This window comes from Lissotriton helveticus, chromosome 11 (genome assembly GCF_964261635.1).
Source record: "Lissotriton helveticus chromosome 11, aLisHel1.1, whole genome shotgun sequence".
Lineage (NCBI taxonomy): Eukaryota > Metazoa > Chordata > Amphibia > Caudata > Salamandridae > Lissotriton > Lissotriton helveticus.
Genome location: NC_136072.1, coordinates 769,334,573 through 769,361,400, shown reverse-complemented (window position 1 = coordinate 769,361,400; position 26,828 = coordinate 769,334,573). Strand labels below are relative to the sequence as shown.

General features: G+C 40.6%; 1 protein-coding gene across 8 annotated transcripts in view; it reads right to left on the bottom strand.

The window, feature by feature from the left end:
• The window catches only part of ARHGAP25 (Rho GTPase activating protein 25), a 441,995-nt gene that overhangs the window by 12,777 nt on the left and 402,390 nt on the right, over positions 1-26,828 (bottom strand). For all 8 annotated transcript variants that reach the window (XM_078666646.1, XM_078666649.1, XM_078666644.1 and 5 more), the window contains 2 exons: positions 19,792-19,924; positions 5,030-5,103 (listed from right to left, as the gene is read on the bottom strand). In XM_078666646.1, coding sequence (XP_078522772.1) covers positions 5,030-5,103; positions 19,792-19,924 — 207 coding nt within the window. The remainder of the gene's footprint in view (positions 1-5,029; positions 5,104-19,791; positions 19,925-26,828) is intronic.

Sequence of the window (26,828 nt, the reverse complement as noted above, 5' to 3'; positions counted from 1 at the left end):
CAAACAACTCCCTACATTCTTCTTGGGGGGAAACATCCATTACAAAGCAGTCATTACAAAGACCTATCTTTACAACACAACTGCTACATCGCAACTGCCTTTACACTCATGCCATTACAATGCTGCCATTACAACGCATGTCACTACAACGCATGCCATTACAACGCATACCATTACAGTGCATTATAAGGTAAGTAATGGATATTTTTTTAGTATTAGGTTGGGTCTGGGTTTTAGGGTACATGGGAATAGTATTTTTTACCCCTATACTATCCAACACTTTCCCTACTGTTGCACTTACTGGAGTGGGAATAGTAATTTTTACCCTTACACTATCCACACTTACCCTACTGTTGCACTCACTGGAGTGGGAACAGTCATTTTTACCCCTACACTATTCAACACTTACCCTACTATTGCACTCACTGGAGTGAGAATAGTAATTTTTACCCCTACACTATCCGACATTTACCATACTGCTGCCCTAAAAGTATTATGTGTTGTAATGGTATGTGTTGTAATGGTATGCGTTGCAATGGAATGAGTTGTAATGGTAGTTTTTAAAAATGCTTTGTAATGGCATGCCTTGTTAAATCATGCAATGTAATGGTAGTTGCAATGTAAAGACTACGTTGTAAAAGCATGTGTTGTAATTGCATGTGTTGTAACGTCATATAGTCTTTTTGGGCAGTGCCCCTCACACCATGTGAACTTCATCAATTCTCAATCCACTTCTTGGCTCTCAGGAGAGGAGACCTTCATCAATTCTCACCTCATATGACCACTACATTTCTATATCACTACCTGACCTTATGTTAATGCTAAAGCAAATATTATTTTCTTTCAAAGTCCTCTGTTTTCCTGGTTTTAATGAGTTCTAGTTTGAAAATAAACGTATTTAGCATTCTATAATTGGACACGGGGATGAGCAGTCAAAGTCCAGTTATAGTTTCAGCTTTATTCACACAAATTAGCTACCCACAACAAATTAACAACCATATCCGTATAGATCTGAAATCCCAGAATAAAATGTATGTACATTATATTTAGGACTCCTGGTTTTATGGTATTTCTTTTTTTTTTTACATTTGTCTTCTTATCCATATTTATTTTTTGTCAACTTTATCTGTATTTATCCATATTTATTATGGATTTTGTGAAAAAAATAAAGCTGAAACTGTTATATTTCCACATTTATTTAACCAATACTTATGCAGTCATGCTTAAATGCCTGCCAGGTTCCAGTGATATGAACACCCGCAGGAGATAAATCAATGCGCTTATATGAAAATATGCACATTTCAGTACCAGCCTTGTGCATATCTACTGCTGTTTAAGCCTCTAAACTAAAATTCCTTTTTTTAACCCCTTTACCTATCAATCCACACAGTTATTAGCCTGGAAGTCATGGCAAAGTGTATTCTGAGTCACTCAAAATACAACCATTATTCACATTTAAAAATATATACAGATAAGAAAAGAAATTGTTTTCTGGCTGTATTTATCTGTAAAAATGAGTAAAATCGGAAAACAGGAAGCCTTAATTATATTCAAACATAAACGTTTTCTGAGAAGCAAAAGGGTATTCATCTGAGATTTCCCCTGCTGTCAAATGATCAGTGTCTTAATGGTAGTCATTCAAACAACGAGAGAATTCAAGATGTATACATACCTAACAACTTTAAAACGAAACCAACCACTAGACATTTAGATGAGAGACACTCCATCTCTTCTCGTTTTTTCCCTTTCAAGAATATCTCTCCACAATTAATTGGACTATAACTTTGAGATCTCAACCTCATGAAGTATTAAATGATCAGTGTTTTCATTAGGATCACATTGATACACATAACTTTGATTACTCTCAATATATTGGAGATCCAGGTGAGATTCTGAAACCACCATCTTGCTAATCAAAGACATCTTCCTTGTTTGAAATGAGAATTGCTATGCTGGGACATCCTCACACATGAGCGCTAGATATGATTGCTCTGATTTGGACTAGGAACAAAGGTGAGGGTTGTGCTCACAGAGGGCAGCATAGGAAATGCATGTGGTGCTGGGTACAGTTTCACAAGATGGTAGAAAATAGGCAGGATTCTGTTTTACAAGGTGTTAGGCAGTTTCTTTGTATGCCTTTTATTATTTGTCTGTACTAGTTCTCTTGTTAGCATTTCAGTAATTGTTTGCCAGTACTATATTAGTAAATATAAGTATTTTTAGGTAAACTCTGTTTGTGTTCCTTGATTTCCCAAAACCAAAGTGAGAGTCCATTTTCAATAACTTTGCTCGGATCTCTGAAAGGTCCCTGCAGTCTCCAGAGTAGCCCTTCCTGTGTTGTAGCCTGAAGGTATACGAGTCCTCTGTCTGTTCTATCAGATACACAGACTCTCAAAGTACCTTCACAAACCGGGGGCCAAGAGAGATCTACCCAGGGAAACACATGTTTGTCTCCTACCAGGCTGCCTTTCAGCAGCCTCATTCCATAAAAGCTCACTTCAGCCCCACTTCTAATGACCCTCATATCTTCCCTTCACCACATGCTGGTAATCAAATCCTTTCAATTTTAATACAGGCTCACATTCTACCCTCGGTCACAGTACAGAAAAGGGGGACACCATTAGGATCCAGATAGAACATTTCTGTCCAAGCAAGCTTAGCAGCTTAGAGAGGGCCACAGTGAGGAGTCTAAACATGAGCCTGCTGCAGTCTCTATTCCTCCAGGACTGCCGGGCCGCTTCATCAGCCATACACAATCTATATTACTGGCAACAGCAATGAGACAAAAGCAGTATTCTGGACCCATCCTGAGACCAGAGATGGATCTAATTCCTCTAGTCAGGACACAGTTATCAAATGTACACATTCTCGCTCCCACAGTAACTGTTCCCATATATACATATGTTTTGTCACTGTCTACCCAATGCAGTATCTTCCAGTATAGCCCCTGTAGCACAGCCACCCATATATATGAGAGGAGATGAACATGCCTGGATATGTACCTGTGTGCCTATTTTTTAGAAATGCCTAAAAATTGCAGAAGCTCGGTATGCTTTGCCATCACCTGGAACTCGACAGGTGGGATATGATTGGCATTTCAACAGTCCACGACCTGATTAAAAAGGGTAATATCCTCCGGTTTGAGGAGCTACAAAAGACCTACCAGTTGGCGATGGGTGAGGTCTTTCAATATCTACAAATCCGTCATGCTTTGCAGACGGCATTCCCCAGCTGTGAGGACATACCTGAATCGTCCCCTCTTGAAGATCGACTGCTAGATGGGCAGTTGCACTCTAAGGCGATCTCCCTGACTTATAGGAAACTCGGTAATAATATGCCTAATTCCTTCAGGAAGCTTAAGGAGCGTTGGGAAGGGGACCTTGGGCCAATTGATGAGGAGGATTGGAGACAGGCGCTGATGTCATCTAGAGAGGCTGCCATCACACTTAGATTTTGACTAATTCAACTTCGTATTTTACATCGCTCATATCTGACGGAATTAACACTAGCAAAAATGGGGTCTTGACCAGATGACTTGTGTCTGAAGGGTTGTCGGCAGTCGGCCACCTTTTATCATATGATATGGGACTTCCCGCTGGTGCGAAGACAATGGGACAGAACCACGGCCCATATGCAATCTTCACTAGGGAAACCGCTCACTTTGACACCCCCCTTGGGCTTGCTCAATATATGGGAAGCTACAGACCTTACTGAGACGGAGCAGCAGTTCGCGACGCTAGGCTTCACATTCCTTAAGAGGGAAATAGCGAGGGGCTGGGGCGGAGTGACGCCACCTGTAGTGGCGGTCTGGCAAAAAGATCTTGACAGATGCATGGTAGCTGAGAAAGAAGTGTATGTAGCTAGGGGGTGCCCAAAGAAGCGGGACAGGAAATGGTCCTGCTTTCATTCATATAGGGGGAGATTTGTGTATCGCCTGTGGCGGAATTGGAATTACGAAGGCACAGGGATGGGGAAAACATTGTCTAAGATATCTGTCATTTCGGCCTCGGTCCTAAGCACAGTGCTAAATGTAACTTGCAAATGTATAATATAAGAAATGGATGTATGGTCTGTCTTGCAACTTTTCAATAAAATTTTTTTTTTTTTTTAAAGAAATGCCTAAAAACTCATTCAATTTTAATCAGGTGTTGCTATCTTGAGTAAAGGATTAGGAATGCCAGTGTCCCTTGTACCAATACACTGAAATTCTATTCCACTGATGCCAGTGGTACTAAATTTCTTGAGCATCCCCCATGGATATTCTCCTTGAATGAAACTTTATGTGCCATACAGCTCTGCGCAAAGTTATGTTATTGAGTGTATCTTAAAATGTACCCTAGTCAGGAGAACGTATTCCACAGTGCCATTCATTTATGTTATTGTCATTACTAGAGGTTATGAACCCCTAACCATGTACTCGTGGCTACTGGCATATCAAAACCTCATCATTGTGATGTGCCTGCAGCTGCTGGACCTAAAAGCACTAGATATCAGTTTCTGGTGTAGGTAGGGCTTACTTTATACTGGTGATTGCAGGTGTACCCTACAAGCACTCATCTTTGGTGACCGGCATGTATTTTTCCTTCTCATACTTTGACCCAGAACAAGATAGAGAAAAACATAAAAGGAAAAAAGAAGGAAGAAAAAGACAGCTCAGCAGTGACAAAGAAAGACAGCAAGGATGAAAAAGTACCAGGAAGAGTGACATGAAGGGGCAGTGAGTGCCTGGTGGTGGATGAATGAGGCATGAGGAGAAATCAAGATTATGCAGCCTTTTTATGTGGCCACCACGACATCCAATTCCACTGTAGGCAGGCTTGTGATCATAACTTAAGGCCACAGCACGTATTTTACAAGTCTTTTACAAGTTGAGCACTGGTTGCAGATGTAAAGAGAAAGTGCTTCCAAAGCGCATATCTCACTTTACTGCTGCATTTAACATGAGACAAAACTGTGCACCTACTGCATTTACAGAGGCACACATGCAAGCAGAGAAAAAAACCTATCTTAGAAAAGAAGCAATTCATACCTGCAAATGAAGCTGAGGAGGTTGTAGTTATCTTTGGGAAGGAGAGATACCTGGTGCAGGAGCTCTTGCCGTGCCTGTAAACAGAAAGTATTAGGTGCATTGGAAGCAAAGGAAATCTTTTTGCGGTGTAAAAACGATTATTTTAACTCTCAGTAGTAAGACTGTCCCCCGCACCTCAAGCATATGAGCAGCACCTGGTTTACTTCTACAATTTTTTGATAATTTATTAGGTAACGTTTTTTCATGAACGATGCCAGTCCTGGCACCACCTTAAGCGAGGAAGGATGCCCTGGTTTACAAAGTATTTTGTCCTGGCGTAAGCTACTCCTAAATATAGCTCGAAAACGTATTCCAGGCTTATGGTATAATATACGAATGTAATTTCTAAAACAGAGTCAAGACTGACTTCTGAAAAGAAAAAACAGCGTAAATGTGTCCATGAGTTGCGTTTGCACTAACTTAGTACACTAGATTAGTCTCTCCAGCCATTACTTCTCCGGATATTACGCAGGGGCTACTGGCCAATCTATATTGTGAAACACTACTGCATGTAAATAATGTTTGTTACTTATAATATTTGGAACTAGGGGAAAAAAAGAAAAAAAGATCAAACCTTTTATAACTTTAGGAAATGCGCATTTATTTATTTATTGCATGAAGAATAAAAGAAGCTCATCGTTATTTAACCTCAGACCAATAATTCCAATTAATAAAGAAATATCCAGAACAAAATAGACTACCTTGAATAAAAGGCTACCTACAACGAAGAGAGAACAATTCTGGGAGGCATGTAGGTTCAATTTCAAAGCTTGCCATAGACACAAACACAGTTTTAGTTATTGGCTTTGGGTTAAAATAAGTGGATTCTGAATTTTGGAGCTCACCCCTTTCGGTTTGTGTCACCAACCCCTATTAGGTAATCTGTTTTTTATTACAATAATTAAATGCGATAGCACACTTCTCAGTCAACAATCTACTCTAAAGCACCCCACCCTTCCAAAATCTTGGGCGCTCTGTTGTCTTCTTCTGCAGGGTGAAACCATTCCATTGTATTCAGTCATGCGATTCATTATGCCCCTTGTGTTTTTTATCTGTTCACCACAAAATCCATTATATTGCCTCCTGTTAGGGACATTGTATGGGAAATATCCTAAACAACGAAGTTGAAATTACGACTTACCTGAACAACAAAGTCCGAACAACGAAGAATTCCGAACAGCAGAGTCCTAAACCACGACTTTTCAGAATAAGGAAGTCCTAAACCACAACTTTTTTCTCAATGAAGTCCGGACATTACGTCACTCCTCTCTGCCCCCACCACCCCTCGGAACTGCAAATCAGTGCAACTGCAAACTGGGAGCTAAGGCCTGACACTACGTCACTCCTCTTCGCCCCCCACCGCTCCGAACTGCAAAGCAGTGCAACTGCAAAGTGGGACTGCTAAGGCCTTACATTACGTCACTCCTCTCTGCCCCCCACCCCTCCGAACTGCAAAGCAGTGCAACTGCAAACTGGGAGCTAAGGACTGACATTACGTCACTCCTCATCCCCCCTCCGACCCCTCATCGATACAATGAAGACAGCAAAACTATGCGTGGCCTCTCTCAGTCCCTTGACCATACATTCTCTGGTCCTGGCACAATGCGTGGCACGTCACTCTGAGGTTCTGTAATTCTCGAGTCTGACTCCATTTTGACCTGTGCCACCATTTTGTGTTGCCCTCACGTAGGCCTGTGAAGGTAGCCTGGCGAATAAAGTGGCCTGGCCTTCTTAGTTCATGTATACATTAACTAAGGTTTCTTTTTGACTCTGAAATGAACTGTAAGAAACTGACCTCACAAAGCCAATTTCCCTGATCGATCTTTGTCTGAGATTGCCAATCAATGTTCAGGACATTGATAACTTTTAGTTTCCTAGCACATGCCTTATCTTGTTCATCATCTGCTACTGTTTCTTTTTATGTTTCTTCATTACATGGGTTATGCTTTCAATTATAGGTTTGTCCGGCTTTTGGAGGTTGAATTTGGGACATTCTTAATGATTAACTTTTGGGTTGGGATACTGTACATGTAATCATGCCATGCCCTGCAGTGCCATCTAAATCAGATTAACCTTTGTGAACTATGTAATTATAATGTTTTGCCCATATCCTGCTAAAACCCCAAAGGATACTCACCTGCTGACTCTCCAGATTTTCCATTTGTTTAGGAATGTAATTGGTACAACTCCCTTACATGCCTGGGGCAGGATAAAGAGTATATAAGGCGTGAAGTAAGACCATTCTGGCAGACTGCCTCATTCAGTTGCTAAGGCTTCTGTGTGATGTGGTCTCACTCATTTGAGGTTAATAAAATTGTACTTTTATATTCCAGCTTCTGTGTCAAGTTCCTCTTTGTGAGTTTAAAAGGACTAAGTATCAGTGGAACCCCTGAGAAGTGGATTTTTGATTTCTACAACTCTTCTCCGCCACCCACCCCTCTTCGACCCTCGGAAACGGCAGTGCCACAATCTGGCTGGCGGGCAACGATGACTGCCAAAGCTTGACATTGCGTTTTGTTCGCCCCCTGGCACAATTTGTGGCATGTCACGCCTCTCCGCCCCCTACTCCTCATCTACACATTATCAGCTCTCCTGAAATCAGGCTCTGGAAATTTGAGTCACACAGTGACCTTTCGCGCACCTTGTTTATTTCTAGTTCCAAACGGTGGACTGGGAATATTATGCGGTATTACTTGTGCTTATTGTGTCTGCTTACATTTGGTGCTAAGATTATGTAGATAACCAGGCTGTGCTACTTTCATTTATTTGGCTTTGAGTAAAGTCCAAAGGATGCACCAATTACGTTCCTCTTACTTTGAATAAAATATGAGGTTGGCACTGTGTTTCACAATGGCATGTTAAATACATTTCTCTTACTTTATAAAGACCTATGATCAAAACAGTGGCAGAGGGCGAGAGAGACATGGCACACGGTGTAAGCTCTCTCAACGTGTCTCTCGCACTTCTGCAATTGTAAGAGCTCAGTTACTTCACTAGTAGCCTGCTATAGCTTGTTACAAAAAGAACTCAGATATCATTTCACAGGACAAGTTTTTTATCACGATATCGAGCCAAGCGGATTTAATGTACTTTTATTTACAACGACCCCCACCTCAGATTAACTACTAACTTTTCCTATTTGCTTGCACTGCTGAATGGACTATGCTTACACATGCCAGGTAGCACTGGAGACATTTCTTTACAGTTGGCAAAGTCGACTCACTGAAGCACATCTCCGTGTTGTTGTGCAGAGTGAAGGGACAGGTATGGTTTTTAAATAGTACAGGAAAGCCCTATTGGTATAATAGGGTAATTAGCTATTAGTATATTTTTCATGGTTCAGGAAGTCGTAGTTAAAAATGAAGTCATTTAGCATTGTTCGTGATTCAGCATTCGTGGTTTAGGAATTCTTGTTTAGGAAGTAGTGGTTTAATCATAGAACCACATTGTATGCGTCTGTGTGTTTCTGATGCAGCAGAAATCGCATTTTATTTGTAGGGGTGCATTAAAATCACACATGTAGAGCGCACCGGCACATAATCCTTTGTAGTAGTAACATGAAGTGTTAGAATTTGAAATGTATTAAGCTGAAACGTGATGTGTTTAAGCCTTTGCAAAGTCATATAAAGCGAATGTAACTAGCAGGAAATATTAACATGAAGACTTTGTGTTGTGAAACTGACAATTATTCATGTGCTAAATGTGTTTATTAATTATGTAATTTTACATGTATGTAGATGTATTAATTGAAAGTGCCTTATTTTCTATGCAATTTTGTAAAGCTCATATTATGCTTTCTTATGTTAGCTGAATTCTGTAGGCCTGAAGTGCAGTTCCCTGGAAACTCTCGCTTTAGAATTAACAGCTTGGATTTCATGTGTGCTGAGGAATTTGTTCTTTCTCACGTTTTGTGTTGCGGGTGAAAGAAGATAGCTAGAATAATGTCTTTGTTTTACTAGTCAGGCAAGGAGAGAAGAAGTTACAATCGTGTGGCTTGAGTTGATAAAGGAAAGTTGTTTTGGTTCACACAGAAGAAGGCTTGGGAACCAAGGACAAAGGGCCTGATATATCAAATAGTTTCACCCATCCTCTGTCTATGGAGAAATGGCCCAAAATGTATTGAGGAAAGAACACCGTTGTCTCATGGAAAAACACCTTCAGGATCGTACCTAAAGCAGATGGCGTGACACGCATTGGATCTTGAGATGTCACCTATGAATAATGTGTTGGTGGGATTAGGAAAGAGCCCACTTCTACTTTTGCCTTCAGAGAGAGAGCATCTGAGACTGAGCTTTGTCTCTGTAGCATTATGTTACCTAACCCATTGATGGTGGAGAGACTTCTTAGGAAGACTCCACATGCTAACACCTTTTATCCTTCTTCCTGAAAATGCTGAAATAGGGTTGTTATCTTAGTGTTAGTGTAGGGATAGATTAATGCTTTTTATTCATCAACCCTCAATGCAGGGAAATTTGGACTCATGCTTTCTGATCCTCTGCATTCTGGTTCTTTAATTAATTGTATTATTTATGTTACATCATCTAAATTGGATATGCAGATTTGGCTTCATGCTAATTAGATTAGGTCCAGAATTTATGGGCCGGGCCCGTTCATTTCCAAAGCAACATACGTTTATGAGATGGCAAACAAGCTGTGAGATGGGTGTCTGACGATGAAAGTATTAAGGTACAGTACAGAGTAGTCATAAGTTATTAGGTGTTCTTGACCAGGAACATAAGGCAGGAGTGTAGCGGCACATGAACGCCCCCAACACTCATAACATTGGCAAAGGGGGTGACTTCATGTGCACTATTTTCACTTATTGAGCATGCATGGCTATGTCTAGTGATATGGGTGACTGAAGCTCACAGACTTGGCGTTAACACAGCCTTCCTCAAAGGGCCCATGTTGCACACAGTCACTACATTACAGCTCACTCATACCCTATGGGGGGTCCTCCAGGCTTCATCCAAAAAGCAGTTTGGACACTTGTGTGTGCCTGATAAATGCCTTCCACCAGAATGGTCTTCAGGAGCTTGTTTCCCCCAAAGTGTTTCAATAATGGGAACATTTGTAGGCTTTAAGTGAATGGTATCATTGAAACCTGTGAAAATTAATCTAAGCCCCCTTGAAGACTCTTCTGGAATAACCTTTGAAGCTGCGACACCTTAAGTCACAGGGGACAAAGACCCTGTCATAACACTCAGGAGTCCCTCTACAGGAGGCACCTTTATGTCTGGATTGCTGCAGTGTAGGGAACGTGAGACTATTTTCCATGTAGCGGGTCCCTCACACTGTTTCACTTTCAACACTGGCAAAGGTGGGGCAAGCCCGTGGCTGACTGCACCCCAACCCAAAGAAACCTTTCAGAGTCAATAACTTTTGCCTAAGCTTGCAGAATCCAAATAGGTGAGTAGTGTCCTACAGGGCGCCCGTTGATCTACCTAATACAAGAACAATAAGTGTATCCAAAAGCTCTTTTGTAATAATGCATCACATTGCAACACAAATGTGGTCAGGGTTTACCACAGACTCAGAGAATGGGCAACTTCACTGCACACTACCTTCTACAGCCTAAACTATTCCCTTGCATAGAAAGAAATCTGAGAATCTGGTGAGTTACTAAGTTCGCGTACAAAAAAGAGGACTTTGCCAGCTAAGACAACTATGCTCGCTAAAAGAGAGCTGATGCCTCTCTGATAAACCCATGCAAACCTTTTCCTTTACATGACAGGGACCTATAAGTCCAGTCATTGCTTTGCAGTTTGCCAGATATTCTCCAACTTTCCTATGGAAAGACCATGTCATATTCTGACATGTGGCCAACATAAAAGCAACAGATATATACTGATCTACACTTTCCTAAGCACATGCAAGCAATAAACCGATTGGTAGGATGACCATTAATCCCTGAACATAGTTTGATTGAATTTCAAGTGACACCTACTTGTATGACAGTTCAAAGGCTGAGAACTGATTTTGGACAATTTCTTCTTTTTCTGACAAATCTTTTTTTTTTTATTGATTCAGTTCAAAGCCATATATAGAAAAATAAACATATACATATATTATATCATATCACAATCAGCATGTCAATATATCACCTTTGTGATTTACATATTCAACATAAATAAACATATAAGCAATAGAAGTGATTTTAGCATAAAATAAATACAGTCTAAACAGCAGCTTATCTCATTTGATAACAGGAATAGTAGTCGCTGGTGATCCAGATAGTCTATCAGAGTCTGCCATATTTTGTACCCTCTACGCTTTTTCGTAATTGATTTAATGCGATATAAATTAAATTCTAGATGAAAAATGTTGTAAAACTTTGCTCGTCACATTTCATATGTAGGTGCTTCAGGCTTTAGCCACATTGATGATATACAAAGGCGAGCTACAGCCATAGCCATGAATATAATATATTTATTTTCTTGATAACCTGAAAACAATTCATTATCATTTGATAAACCAAAAATAATCATCTCTCTAGAGATTTTTACATCGAATTTTGTAATATGTGCTAAAAAAAATTCTATGGATACAAAAAATGGTTTTAATATAGGGCAGTCTGAAAAGATATGTATAATATCTGCCAGATCACATTGACATCTATAGCATTTCCCATTATTTGCATTACTCCATTTTAAAATTTAAAGTGGTGTATGATAAAGATTAAATAAAGTTTTATAATGCTGTGAATTTAAATTGGCAGATAAAATAAGTTTATCAGCCATACATATTGATTCTTGAAAGGGTACTACAGATGTGCCTAGTCTCATACACCATTTTGATTCCTGCTGTTCCATATCATCCTGCTGTAAATTTAGCAGATAGTTGTATATAATCCCTATACGTGTTGGTTTTTTAAGTATTTCCATTAATTCATTATGACAGAGTGGTACAATATTTGGATGTGTAAAAATTAAATTCCTTATTTGCAGATACTTGAAGAAGTCATGTTGAAAAAGACTATATTCATCTTTTAGCTCCTGAAATGAAGCAAATGTACAATTTTTAACCATGTCACCAATGGCTGTTATGCCTTTTTCCCGCCATATACCCATAATACGATCCCTGAATATTAGCGGAAGCAGTTCTATAGAATTACAAGGAGTATAAAAATTAAAACGTCCCAATGAAATGAGCTTCCGTATAGATCGCCACCCTTTAAAGGCGGACATTATAAGTTTAAATCTAGTTCTTTTATAGTAACTAGGTTCTAAAAAACGAAGCAACATTTGCCGAGATTGTGGGCCAAGTAAAAGAGAAAAAATATCTGGGCTTTCAAATGTAGGTGGGGTTCCACCTACAGAAAAATATTTAATATTTTGCATAAGACATGCCAAATAATATAATGCAAAATTCGGAACTACCCAACCCCCACTTAAGATTGGTAGTGTCATATATTTGGATGCTCTCCGCGAAGATTTCCCACCCCATAAAAATCGATCAGTTATAGATTGCAGTTTCCTCAATTGTAATGTGGATATCTCCAATGGTATTGCTCGAAAATAATATAAAACTTTCGGTAAGATAGTCATTTTTAAGACATTACGTCTCCCAACCAATGATAAATGTAAACATTCAATTTTCTCTAGTTGACTTTTAACTGATAACAGTATATCTGACCAATTTACCATAACTAACTGTTGAGGTAGCAATCTAATTTTAATGCCTAAATATTTGGCCTCTAGAGTGGCCCTGCTATCATTAGTACATAATCCTGCTGAACATATAACCTGCGTTTTCTGAATATTAAGTTTATACCCTGACACATTGCCAAATTCACGAGTCAGATTTTCTATTTCAATTAATGCAGATTCCGGGTCAGATGTTATTACTGCAATATCGTCAGCGTAAGCTAACACCCGTACATTACCTCCAGGCAGAACCATGGGTTGTATATATTGGGATGACATTAATGCCTTTAGCAATGGTTCTATATACATAGCAAATAGAAGAGGTGAGCAGGGGCACCCCTGCCGTGTGCCCCGCGTGATATTAACTGCCATTGACTCTTGCCCCGAGATACATATCTTATCCCTCGGATGTCTATACATAATTTGTAGAGCAAATATAAATCGTAGTCCAAATCCCATTTTCCCCAAAATCGCCCATAAAAATGCCCATGAAACGCGATCAAGCGCTTTCTCTGCGTCTAAAAACACCAATCCAACGTCCAAATGATTTGTGGTAGCATAATCTAATGTTGCAAAAACCCGGTGTATATGATTGATCGTACCACGATCTGGGAGAAAGCCATGCTGTTGTTCAGAAACTAAGGTTGGAACGATTTGGCTCAGTCGATTGGCAAGGATTTTAGAATATAATTTCGCATCGGCATTTATAAGTGAAATGGGACGGTATGACCCAGGTAGATGCGAAGGTTTATCTTTTTTGCGAAATATAACTATGCTTGCATCTTCCCATGATGGCGGCGGACAACCATTTTGGGCTTCTAAAAACGTTGCAAGCATATCATTCTTGATTATGGGGAATAGAATTTGATAAATTTCTAGCGGAAGTTTATCAGGACCACAAGCCTTCCCCAGGGCCAGTTCTTTCAGGGAGGTCTCGAGTTCTTCAATTGTGATTGGGAGCTCTAGTTGTTCCTGTTGTGCCGGATCTAATTGGGACAGTTCCAGTTTGTCTATATACTGATCAAGTAGGTCAAATGAGAAGTCTTCTTGGGTGTAAAGATTTGTATAATACTCATAAAAGACCTGCAGAATTACCTCTGGTGATTCGATTAGAGTGCCCTGATTATTTTCTATAGAAGTTATACGCTGTATAGTCTGTCTCCCACGCATTCTTTCAGCTAGACATCTACCCACATTTTCCCCATATTCATATCTTTCTGCACGAAAGGTCTTATATTGCTGTGCTATATCCTGGCTCCAGACCCCATTTATCTTGGCTTTATGCTTCGCAACTTCGTCTTGTGAAGTTTCGCTATCTCTATGTAGTCTAATATCCCGCATTAAATCATGTTCTGCATTTATTAAATCTTGTATTAATTGTGTCATTGTATTTTTCCTTTTCTGTTGTAAACTCCAGCTATAGCTGCAGGTTTCGCCTCATAATCCTGCCTTGAAGCAGTCACATACCATTGCATAAGATGTAGAGCCTCTATTAAGGTCGAAAAATTGCTGAGCCCAATCTATTACTTGTTTCACATATATTTCATCTGATAAGAGTTTCTTATTAAAAGTAAAGGATCTTTGTGTTCGTTGGGTGTTAAGTATAGGTATATCTATAACGATTGGAGCGTGGTCTGATGTGATGCGTGGTTTAATTAACATACAAGATCGTTGTGCCATATGTCTGGGTATAAAAATATAGTCTATTCGCACAAATTTCTTATGCGGCGAAGAAAAAAAAGTAAAACCAGGATCCTTCAAATTTGCCGCAGGCCACCCGTCAATCAACCCATGTTGATCTAAGAGTTGACGTAATGCCTTAAATACCTTGGGCTTCCTGCCTTGATATCTAGTGAATTTGGATTCCAAGTATTCAATTCCCGATGAATATTGAAGTCCCCCAATAAAAATAATGGGGTACTCCAAAGAGCTAATTCTACATTTAGATATTCTATCACTGCAGTGTCATCAATATTGGATCCATATACTGTACAGATTGTAGTAACAACATTGCCTATAACACATTCCGCAATTGCCCAGCGTCCTAAGCTGTCTACTTTGGTTTTCCCAGTTGCGATTACAGACCGTCGTCCCAAAATAGCCACCCCTCGATTCATAGTAGATTGTTGTGAGGCAGCCAACACTATAAACCCAAGATCATTCAATACTTGTCTTTTTGCCCACGGTATATGCGTCTCTTGAATACATATTATATCCGGTTGTATTAGGCGAATTTCATGCATCACACGCTTACGCTTATGCACATTATTAAGGCCACATACATTAAATGAGCACATTCGAAAATTACAGCTCGCCATAACTACTACGTAGATTCATTGCAAAGATTACATTATACCATTGTACCATTACATCAGCAAAAAGAAGAGAGTTTATTTCAACACAATATTCTATGGCCTTGACTGAATTTTTCCCATTTTTCCCCCCAGCACACCCCCCGTGTCCATCCCACACAAACCCCATCACACCATCCCCCCCAGTGATCCCCCCCCAACATTGAGGCAAAGGGGCCTATTGCCCCGGTGATGTGTGTAAGAACACCACAGATGTTTGGGCGTATCCATAACTCTAAAATAATAGAAAAGCATGAGTTATACCACACAAAACATCTAATATCTAGAACTCATATCTTACTCCTCATGCTAGTGTATTCAAATACGCTTTTGCTAGAGCTTCAGCGGTAAAGAATCTATTTTGTCCCTTATATACAACCTTTAGTGTGGATGGTTAAAGCAGAAAAGCTTGAGCGCCCTTTTTTTTTAATGGATCGATCAGTTGGCACATTCTCCAGCGGTTTTCTACAGTAGAATGGCAATATTCGGGACGCACGAATAACTCTATACCCTTCCCAGAGCGTTTCTTATCCGGCCTTGCAAGATCGTACAGTTTTTGTCTTGCCAAAAAGTTATTCAGGGATATCAGAATGGCTTGAGGGTATTGCCGAGTTTGGGTGTTCCGTGTTGTTTGCTTGCGAAAAGGAAAGCGGTGTGCCCTCTGAATCTCCTGAGACCATTGCCAGTCTTTAACATCAGGAAAGGCTTCTTCAAAACTCTAAAATAATAGAAAAGCATGAGTTATACCACACAAAACATCTAATATCTAGAACTCATATCTTACTCCTCATGCTAGTGTATTCAAATACGCTTTTGCTAGAGCTTCAGCGGTAAAGAATCTATTTTGTCCCTTATATACAACCTTTAGTGTGGATGGTTAAAGCAGAAGAGCTTGAGCGCCCTTTTTTTTAATGGATCGATCAGTTGGCGCATTCTCCAGCGGTTTTCTACAGTAGAATGGCAATATTCGGGACGCACGAATAACTCTATACCCTTCCCAGAGCGTTTCTTATCCGGCCTTGCAAGATCGTACAGTTTTTGTCTTGCCAAAAAGTTATTCAGGGATATCAGAATGGCTTGAGGGTATTGCCGAGTTTGGGTGTTCCGTGTTGTTTGCTTGCGAAAAGGAAAGCGGTGTGCCCTCTGAATCTCCTGAGACCATTGCCAGTCTTTAACATCAGGAAAGGCTTCTTCAAAAAGTTCCACCACAAACTGTCGTACATCTTGTCCCTCGCTTCCTTCTGGAACACCCAAAATTCGCAAGTTATTGCGGCGGAGTCTATTCTCCAAGTCAACCAGTTTAGAATTCACATCTTCTTTCTGCCCCTTGAAGTCATCGAGGCTAGTTTTAATGTGTGTTACTTGGTCCTCTAATGAGGATATACGTCCTTCCGCTTCTACCATTCTATCTGTAAAATCATTACATGATTTTACTAAGCGTCGCACCGTATTCTGCAGTTTTTTACAATCATTATGAGTTTTCAAGTGCTCGGCTTTTGCCTCCAGTTGTTGGTCTGAGATGGCTTTCAATATAATATCTATTGGTGTTTGATTAGGAAAGCCAGGACTAGAGCTGGTTTGTTGAGTAGAGTCTGCTAGATCCCGATCTAGATCTTGATCTTGATCTATTAAAGTTGGGTCTCCTTCGGAGGTTTCCTCACTCCAGGCTCTAGCTGCCCGCACATCGGTTGTAGCAATGACAGATGTTTCCTTACTTGTATTTTCCAGCCCTTCCTCTAAGTCCTCGTCCAAGTCGGACCCCTCGGAGTGCTCTGAGAGTGAGTAAAATTCACTATCTTTGCTGCTGATGGGGTTACCATCAAATTCTACCCCTTCAACTCGGGATGGGTCCAGTTCAACATCACCTCCATCCTCCCTCTCGTTGTTAATATTGAAAGCAACAGTATTTTGAATACTAGGCAGTGCGAGGAGCTCAAGTGGAGAGTCAAATGTGGGAGGAATGGTTGAGGAGGTTGCCGGAGAGGCTACTAGCTGTTCAAGTGCATCTACCAGAGTCTTATCTTGATCATTATCCAGAAGTAAACCGCCCAAGTCATCGATAGCCATATTCTTTTCACTCCCAGCTCCGTCCTTCTGAGTCTTGGTAATTGTTGTTGTTGCTTTTACTTTGGAGTTAAACATTTGTGGGATTTTTGGAGTGCCCATTTGGCTAGTCTCAGGGTCATTATTGCTAATATCTTGCTTTGATTTTGCCGCTAGAGGAGCTCGAGTCCCAATCTGATTTTCACCGCTGGGTCTAGTTTTACCACCACGTGCAGTTTTAGGGGCCATGTTGCCAGAGATTCTTTATATTGTACAGTTTGTATAAGTAATTGCCAAATTTGCCAAAAGAAAGTTACAAATATATTCGCCTTTCAATTAGTAAGTTTCTGTCTATTATTGAGTCTCTTTAAAGCTTTAAAGTCTCTTAAATCCTTTTAAACCCTTCAAAGATCCTTTTTGAAAGAAGAGGAGAAAAAAAGCTATCTTCTCTCACCTAAATTTAGCTCTATTCAAGATTAGAGATCAATCTTACTTGACTTTAATGGCGTTCTTGCCCAGAGTAGTGTTTTCTCCTCAGTTCTTAAGGGTTGGTTGTCATGTGCATAACGCTATTTCTGCACTGTTCCTGGCCGGGTCCGCGCAAAAAAAAAAGAATAGCAACAGCGTTCAGCGTCTTCCTGGTGTCTGCTCCGTGATTCCTGTGGCTCCGCTCGACGCGGTAAGCCGTCCCTCTGTGCACCAATGTCGGCGTTCGATTGTTCAGAGTGCCGCTGCTGCTCCGCCCTGCATCCGCATCCGCGTCTGCTCGACACAGCGGGCGCCTCCCACACCGGCACAGGATCGTGACCCCTGGACCGGAGCGTTCCAAAAACTCCAAGCTGTACAGCGCCGAACACCGCCAAACACCGACAGGACACCAGCGGACTGGCGGTAACAAGAATCGCCGCCGAAGCTCAGGTACAGCTTCTAGCTAGGACGCCCAAACGGAGCACTCACAAACACGCCTGACGTGCAGGCGCCATCTTGCCTCAGTATTGTATTTCCTTTTTCCGACAAATCTTGATGATAATCCCTTGAAGAACATACACATAATTTGACAAGAACCTGATAGGCTGTATACATATTAGACCAACAAGACTTAATTAACTATATTAGAAATGTGACTAAAAATGTAGGAATTGTGAAAATCGCATGAACAAATAACGCCTTAAGAAATATGCTTGCTTAAACGTGTAGAATAAAACTTGAAGCTTTAAATGGTGAAGGCTTCCATTTTCAATGTGCTTCTATAACTAGGCCCAGATTTCTTTTGACTCTTGCTTTAATTTTTTAATAAATGTCTCTATAGAAATGTTTGCCCTAGCACCAGCATTTGACTGAAGAATGTGCTCACTTACAAAATGCAGACTTTGCTTCAACGCACCATATGAGCTAATTTTAGCTTAGGCAATGTGCTTTGCTGTTCCCTTTATATTGAATAGAATGTTAGTATAACCAGCATATTGGAAATATTATGTGTATGCTTTGGCAGGACATTGTCGACAGAAATGTTTCATTGCAATAGCTAGCCCTTTGTGGCAATGGACACTGAAAGCAGCTAAAAGTGTAGGTATGAAGATTCTCATGAGAACCTTCTCCCGTGTATCTAACGCGCAACATTTTAGAAGTATCAATTGAGGTATGCACCGCAAGAGTATTTACGCGGGAATCAGAAGGAGAGGCGACATATAGCGACAAAATCATCGATGATTGTTTTCTACTGGACAAAGATGATTTACCTGCTAACCTGCAACATGAATTGAGTGCTTTAATATATATGCATGTTTCCAGTTAGAGAGGCAGGAGTGTGCTTCCTGATGCTTTGGATGTTTTATGCTTAATGCTCGAGGCTTCATGCTTCATTTTCATCCAGCTCTCTATGCTTACCAACTGCCCTGTCCTTCATTACTTTAAATTGCTGAAAACTACTAACAGTGATTTCTTTTTGACAGACCCTTTTTGGGGAGAGGTATTCTACTTGCACCGATCATAGCTATTGCTGTGACCGTCTTTCTTTGATTGGATTCAATGGTTGATATTGCAACTGTTGAGGGAACTCGGCTGAGTTTCCAGAACTGCTCTTTATAAGGAGATTTCTTCTTGATTATGCCCCTGAATTGATTATGCCCCTGAATTTCATTCTTTTCCACAACAAACTCTTTATGGGTTTTCGTTAGGTTAGGTCCTTCTAGATTAAGATAGTCTTTTTCCTTCATGGAACACACTGTTATTTTACATGCTGTCTCTAACCAACCTTTTCTCAATATTTCTGTAATTGGACTAATCTGAATAAAAACGACAAACAACAATTACTAATCTCTTAATGAGAAATAAAGGTTTTAACTATTTCAACCCTCTCATCATTGAGACTGACTATCAAGAGCTTGAAAGCTGATGATGCTTGGAAGGCATTTCTTTACAGCTCCATTCTACTATGGTGACAAAGATATGTTGGCCTGACAACAAAGTGCCGCAGGAATCAAGTCCATTTGTAAGCATGTAATACCACCAACCAATCCTAGGCGCTAGCAGACCCGTGAGTGATTCTAAATTCGAATTCTATTCCGACCCTACAATGAAACGACTCGGGTATGACTCTGTGTTAGTGACACAGGATGTCCCAAAATCTACAGTTGATGGAAAGGTAGGCATTGAGATAATTGGAAAAGAGAAACATTTGTACCTTATCTTCATCGGTGTTCATAAGTTGACCACATGACAGGAAGTCCTCGTACTGTGACCAGGGAATGACAGGCTCAGGAAGCTCACGCAGATACAATTTGAACAGAGACGCCACAGTGTGCACATCAGTGTCTCTGCATGACAAGTAGAGAAAGCATTACAAAATAGTGAGGGACGGGGTGAGAGAGGTAGTACAGGTAAAATAAGCACAAATAGTAGAGAGTTCAACTAATTTGTACATGCCAGAATCTAGGTCTTGCCCCCCACGTTTGTACTGAGGGAATAGTGTCGACCACAGCTGATATTGGGCCTACTGGTTTATAGCTTATATGGGACAGAAGTCATATGATTGAGGTAAACAGTCCAACCTGCAGTCCTTCGCCAGATCATGTGACCTATCCTCGTAGGCTGGTGGGCCTGCTGTATCCCTTGAATATCCAGCATGGTTAGAACTGGTTCCCTGTCAGAGCTGTCACACGAGTTCGAATTTGGAGACAGAATGAAGAGGGTGATACGATGGCCTATTCTGTATGTGTTCTGTATGAGAACCATTCTTCAGAAACAAAGGCCCAGGGTTGAACTTGCTTAAAGCCCTAATTTTGGCATCTCTTGCGACAATCATGGGAGGTCTCTAGACTCTTGGACTCACGTCCAACTAAGCTGAGTCTCCGCTTGGAGTATTAAATCACCGGTGGTGAAAGGGCAACATCAGGTGCATCCGCTTTTGGGTGGGACTCTGGGATCCCCATGCGTTTCAGTGATTCAATGGCCCCAAAAACGCACTGATTGAGTTCCATAGTCTGAGACCCTATGTTCATTAGGAGGTGAGCACATATATATTCCAATTGTACTTCTGTTAGAATATGATCTGTGAAATCAATGTGTGAACGTTTCTGGTAGGAGCATTAAGCTGTGGAGGAAAATGTTGGCCAGGAAGCAGTTGACTGTGAATTTTGATGGTGCCTTCCACTGAGAACCAGTGACGTGCATTTAGGGAAGGTTTGCTAAGGCACATTTTTTTTTAGGTTGGATGTCTGATTTTGCACCCACTGCAGCCAGTCCATAAGCAGTTTGGAAGCTGTGGTGTCCTTGTGTTCACACATGTCTCTGTCATACCCTTGGTAAGTACAGAATGTTTATGTGTCACTGCCCTATACCGTGGGTGTTCTATATTCAGTATGTACTGTGGTTTTTTGGCAATATTTTAGATTGTATTTGAATTGTTTTGGGCTACGTTCTCACATGCTTTGCTGTGTGAGGGCTCCTAATTAAAGGCCTGTTCTTTCACTGAAAAGATCCTGTGCCGTCTTCAGGAGACCAGTGCACATTGCTTTGCGATAGTCTCAGTGTACACTGACTGGGAAGCTGGTCATGTCCACCCTATGATTTAGTTAGGTAAGTGATAGAATTGTACAGTGCAATCAAGGCTAAAGATTGGGTCTCTTGACAACTATATTAACATGCAAAAGGTGAAGAAACATGTGTTGAAAATAACATCCAGGTTTCATTCTTAATTGGTTCAAACTAGCACAGGTCCCAAATGGAAGGGTATCAGGGACCTTTTGACTGGGGCAGTAGTGCCTTCAGAGCATCTCAGTACTCAAATGTTTTAGTGCAACTGGAAGAGGGAGAGCTCTCTTACATCCAGTGATAGCTGTGTCCAGCTTTATTCTCCCACCGGTTATATTTTGTATATTCTGTGTAACAACTTAAATTCCAGTCCTTGTTTTTAAATGATTTTTAAAAGTAGGGGTGATAGAAAGGGTCCAAGTGGCAAACTTGAAGATGTGAATGATCCAACCCTGATCCTACAGAAAATGCAGGCGTAATGATGGTTTCTTTATGTCTCTCCTCCACACTGGTAAAGAGGTCCTGCAAATTGCCACATCACCTACCCTCATGGGTCTGAATACTGACTCTTATGGACCCTGTCTCATGGTGGTGGAGTAACTTGTTTTGTTCCACAAAGTCCTTATGTTCTCTTGTTACCCTGGTCTCTACAATTTTCGAGGGTAGGGGAGGTTTGAAAGAGAAAATGGAAAGAGCTAACTATATGTTCTTAAGGCTGCCTAGCTCCACAAAATTCAGCCTTAACATCCGGGTTACAGAGACTTGTACTTGGACTGGAGAAGAGGGAGGTAGCTGAAGAAGTACCACCTTGGTTTTCCTTAAAAAGGGGCCTTTCCTATTAAATAATAAATAAAAAATGAGCAGATGTGGGAAGCATTTGTAACATAAAATCATTATACGTTTTTTTTTTGGTTTTTTTTTTAAGTAGGTGGTCCTGCAGTTGGGCTGTTCACATAGTGGTAATTTAGTTCACTATTATCAGGCCATAAAGTATATACAAAGCATATAAGGTAATGACAGATGTACCTGGCCAGATGAGTGCTAGTAAATTCTCATAATGCCTCCCAGAGAATCTGCTCTCCACTTGCAGTCAGGTGCTGACATGCAACTGTGTACCACTTATGACCTGCCAAGAGAGCGGGTACTGAGGAAACACAGAGACAGAGCAGACTTGGCACACCAGAGGCAAGCTGATCCAGATGTGAACAGTGTTGGCCTTACATTCAACCCTGGCAAGTTCCTACAGGAGCGTTGCCTTATGAAAGGAAGATATGGAAGGAGGAAGGGCACCTGCAGATATTCAGCTGTTACCAGAACTGGCTGAATATCTAAGGACATAGGAAGTCAGCCAAGCTGCTTGTTAGTGAATATGAACAATGACGCTCTTGTTCATCCAGCGCGGCAATACTAATATCTTTTTATATTCACAGTAATCAATCATGTTGTTAGATTAGAATGTGGTCCCACATATAACATAGTTTTAAGCATTTGGATTTAACAAGTCCTGGAATTATACAATTCGACGGGTTCCTCCTTTATAGGCCATGACCAGTTCGGTATTCAAGCAGGGAGTTATTCTCAGCTCCAAACTGTGATACACCCCCAATAAAATGAATCAAATGATTTCTGCTGTTAAAGAGAGAATCAAACTAAAATCTCATCTCTTCCAGTACTAGCCAGTATTTGTACAATCTTACATCAATGACACCAGGTCTAGCTTATATTCTTTGGCGTCAGTAGATCCATAACTGCCTTACAGAAAGTCCTTAGTGAGAGCAAAAGCTGGACAAGTCAAAAGAATAAAAAACTTTCCCTCCTCTTTTGTACACACACGATTTTACCCTCCAGTGGTGGCTGTGCTAAGAGCTCGTAGACCTCCGTTTTGTGACATTTGTCGTTATCTTTTGTCAAGGACCACTTCTCAGAAGAGGTTGGATGCCTACTTGCGTATGTTTTGACCGCTGGGTGTGTCGCCCAGTGTCGGATGTGCATGAACATTGTCAATCTGTTTCAAGAAGCTCACAATCTTTTTTAAGGCTGTCAAAAGGGATAACTTCATCTATGTCGAACATGCAGCCTAACCGTTTGTAGCCCCAAGTTCATTGGAGAGAGTGATTTTCATTCAAGCTTGGGAAGAAATCAGGGTTGGTGAAAATGGGGGTCATCGGTGACAGGAAGGTCATGTGGACTTTGCACATTGCCACAATGTCCCTGACCGACAGAGTGATTTTAGTTAAAGAGGAGGTATATTCGTTCTGTGGTCTATGCTTCCAAGGCAGCCAAGGTTCCTTCCATATTTGAATCCCTACAACCACATGGTTCATGAAGGACCGGTATTTCTCTGAGGTTTCTCAGCCCCACTCCAAAAGGAATCTGAGCTGGTTCACCGGAAGTAATATGTGACACTGTGGTCTCACAAGCCTCCCTGTGAAAGCAGCCTGTATGTGAGAAGGCGGTTCCTGCATGCCCTCCTACCATTCCAAATAAACCTGTTCAATTCTGTCTGTAGTGCTTGCAACATATTATGGGGAGGTCGACAGGGGCAGGGCCTGGAATATGATCAGGACCTTAGGTAGGATACTCTTTTTAAGGGCAGCAATGCGTCCCAGCCAGGATAGGCAATATCTCCTCAAGGTGCACAAACCAATGGGTACTTGTTTAAGGAGCATGTGATAGTTGATCTCTGATGTTTTGGATGCTGTTGGGGAGAGCTGTACTCCCATGGACCACTCTGTCCAGGATATTAGGTAGCGGGATCTTAGCTGATCTTTGTGGACCTGGAAGAGTTTTAGATTTAGAATCTGGGATTTCGCTAGGATAACTTTGAATCCTGACACCTAACTGAAGCTCTGTACCTCCTTGATTAAGGCTGGGAGGGAGTCTGATAGTGCCACAATTACGTTGCCTGCATAAACGCTAATGGTAAGTGCTGTACCTCCAAAGCATATCCCTCTAATGTTTGGGTCAGTGCAGATTCGTTGGGCCAAGGGATCCATGTGGAGTGCAAATAGGAGTGGGGACAGTAGGCATCCCTACCGTGTTGCTTTGCATATGGGAAAGGTGGTTGATGGGACCCCATTAAGAACCCTAAGGAAGTAAGGACGGTGAACTCTATCGAACAATTTCTTAGCGTTGAGTGCCAATATTATTTCCTAATCCTGGAAACTCTGTACCTTGTCTATTAGGTGGAGTATTCATTTGGTGTTGTCCCTACAGTTTCTATAGGGAATCAAGCCTGCCTGTTGGGAGTCTATCATACTGGGCTTATATGTGTTTAGCCAAGATGCTAGGATGCCAGTGAAGAGCCTTGTAACAATGTTGATAAGCAAAATTGGTCTATACCAGCCACAGGGCTGGTTGCGCTTCCCTCGTTTTGGTAGGACTGTTATAGAGACCTCTAGCATGGACTGTATGAGTGTTCCAACGTCTGCAGAGGAGTTAAGTACCCTGGTGAGAACTGGAGCCGAGATCTAACAGAAAGTGCTATAGAGGAGAGGCGAGAAACCAGCTGGGTAGAGGCAATTCACTGCACATGACCTCAACCATTAGTTCACGGATGATCTCTCAAATGGCAACACTGAATACATCACTGATTACATCTCATGTGTAGTGTGTGACCACAGGGGATGTGCCCCCTATTAAGACCATGATGTCCATAAGTACCCGAAACTAAGGAAAAATTTGAGAAGCAAGGGTATGAGTGAACTTTTGCACTTGCATGTGGAGACACTGTTTTTATGTTTTACAGTATCAATTCAGACTCAAGAAATACGCATTTTGTTAGTTGATCTGCAGTGCCCGCTAGTGGGATGAGCATGATGAGAGTCTTTTTAGTTGGGGAACGCATAATCAATGAGAACTGAAAAAAGTTATCAATGCTGATAATTGCTTCTCTACGATTTGTAACAATTGTTTTATCTATTTTCCTGTAAACGCCTCCTGCAGGTGCCTATGTTGGACTATGAAAGGCAGGTATGAGAGCCCTATGTCTCATTTACATGCATGGGATGTATCAACAAGAAGAAAAGGTATGCCCTATATTAATTTCCAGGTCCAAGAGTGAGGAGGAACGACAATTACTTTAAAGGGGAACTCTTGTCAGACCTATATCTCTTCATGAATGGCCTCCTAAGGGCTCAAATGTAAAACGGATCCCCCACACATATATCATGTACAGCAAAATATTTGAAAACATTTTTTTATTTATTTATAGATAAAAAGTTTTTTCCTTTTTTTATATAAAGTAATTTTTTGTAATTGTTTGTTCTCATCAGTTCATTATTAACATATTAGAACATACAAAATAAATGTTAATGCACAGGTACAAAATCACCAATTTCTTTGTGGACATTGTATCTTATAGCAAGAAATCAAACTTAACATACAAAAGTCAATATATTACATTTATAAAAATCACCCATAACCCCACTATCAACCATCAAGCAATCACTCTCACCAATCAAACAATCTCACACATACTAGCACTCATACACAAGAAAATGCAATTACGTTGGAAAATCCTACTGTTTAGTGAACGACATACACTCTTTCATAATTATGTGGTTTGATTTAATTTGAGACCTTCCCACTGATGTGTTGTCTTTAAAGGGATTTCCCATATGAACAATCGTGGTCAACACACGTTTTGGTAGAGAGGCTTTACAACCACCTTTATTAGGACCATAATAATTAGAAAAATAAGTCTCACAAGTGGACAGGGGTTATATCTTTCTCCTTATAATTCAAAAGACATATCAGAGCCAAGCAGGGCTTTAACTCGTGTACAGGGACCCTTCCTTAACGTCTGGTAGTCACTGTATTCTTTCATTCCTATTTATAAAATGCTGAGAATCAGTCTTCCTTCTGATACTCTGTAGTGTCCCACTATCGGTCTGGATGTAATGGCATGTTTTCAAAGAAGGCCAAATATGCTTGCTATACGTATTCTTTAGACCGCTCTTCAAATGCGTGTGGCACGTGTCCTCGTCTGACTCAGATAGATACCTAAGAATTAAATAATACAGTGTCGACCAGACGTTAAGGAAGCATACCTGTATGCCACGAGTTAAAGCCCTGCTTGGTTCTGATAAGCCTTTTTCGAATTATAAGGAGAAAGATATTACCCCCGTCCACTTGTGAGACTTATTTTTCTAATTATTATGGTCCTGATGGAGGTGGTTGTAAAGCCTCTCCACCGAAATGTGCGTTGAACACAGCTGTCCCTATGGGAAATCCCTTTAAAAACAACACATCAGTGGGAAGTTAGGTTAAATCAAACCACATAATTATGAAAGAGTGTATGTCGTTCACAAAACAATAGGATTTACCCACGCAATTTTTTTTTCTTGTATAGGAGTGCTATAGTATGTGTGAGATTGTTTGATTGGTGAGAGTGATTGCTTGATGGTTGATAGTGGGGTTATTAGTGATTTTTATAAATGTAATGTATTGACTTTTGTATGTTAAGTTTGTTTTCTTGTTATAAGATACAATGTCCACAAAGAAATTGGTGATTTTGTGCCTGTGCTATGTCATTTATTGTTTACCTGTTGACATATGAATTGTGTAACATATGTACTAATTTGTTAATAATGAACTGCTAAGAACAAAACATTACAGAAAATTACTTTATATCAAAAAAAGGAAAAAACTGTTTATGTATAAATAAATAAAAAATTTATTTTTGAA